The sequence below is a fragment of the Chiloscyllium plagiosum genome, chromosome 25 (genome assembly GCF_004010195.1).
Source record: "Chiloscyllium plagiosum isolate BGI_BamShark_2017 chromosome 25, ASM401019v2, whole genome shotgun sequence".
In the NCBI taxonomy this organism is placed as follows: Eukaryota; Metazoa; Chordata; class Chondrichthyes; order Orectolobiformes; family Hemiscylliidae; genus Chiloscyllium; species Chiloscyllium plagiosum.
The window spans coordinates 39,931,343-39,931,776 of record NC_057734.1 but is presented as its reverse complement, the minus strand read 5'-3'; the positions used below and the strand labels follow the sequence as shown (position 1 = coordinate 39,931,776).

General features: G+C 62.4%; 1 protein-coding gene across 1 annotated transcript in view; it reads right to left on the bottom strand.

The window, feature by feature from the left end:
- sppl3 (signal peptide peptidase 3) overlaps positions 1-434 on the bottom strand; it is a 200,732-nt gene extending 200,298 nt beyond the window's left edge. Inside the window, exon 1 of the mRNA XM_043715932.1 lies at positions 349-434. Within this exon, the coding sequence (XP_043571867.1) occupies positions 349-371 (23 nt within the window). The 5' untranslated portion in view covers positions 372-434. The remainder of the gene's footprint in view (positions 1-348) is intronic.

Sequence of the window (434 nt, the reverse complement as noted above, 5' to 3'; positions counted from 1 at the left end):
GGGGGTGGGGGGTGGGGGGTGGGGGGGGGGGAAGGGAAGAAGAAAAGAAGGCAAGGAGAGAGGAGCCACAGCTTGTAACACAGCGTCCTCCAGCCACAGGCGCTGATGCGCCCAGCTCGACCGTCGCGCCCCAGACCCCGTTCGGCCCAGCCGGGCTCCCTTCAAACTGCGAGGCCGAGGCTGCATGTGCGGCCTACAAGCCCAGCACCCCGCCCCCCTTCACAAGCAGATCGGGGGGGTGGGGAGAAGAGAAGATGAGCTACCGCCGAATGATTGATTTTTTTAAAACAGAGGGAAAAAAAGGGGGGGGGGCGGGGAGAAAGAGGTATGAGGAAGGAATGTACTCACCAGGAATACGCCTGCTCGGCCATGGCAGCTCCGACAGGACACTCTCAAAAACGGCGGCTGCAGCAAACTCCGGTACCTCTCCCCCC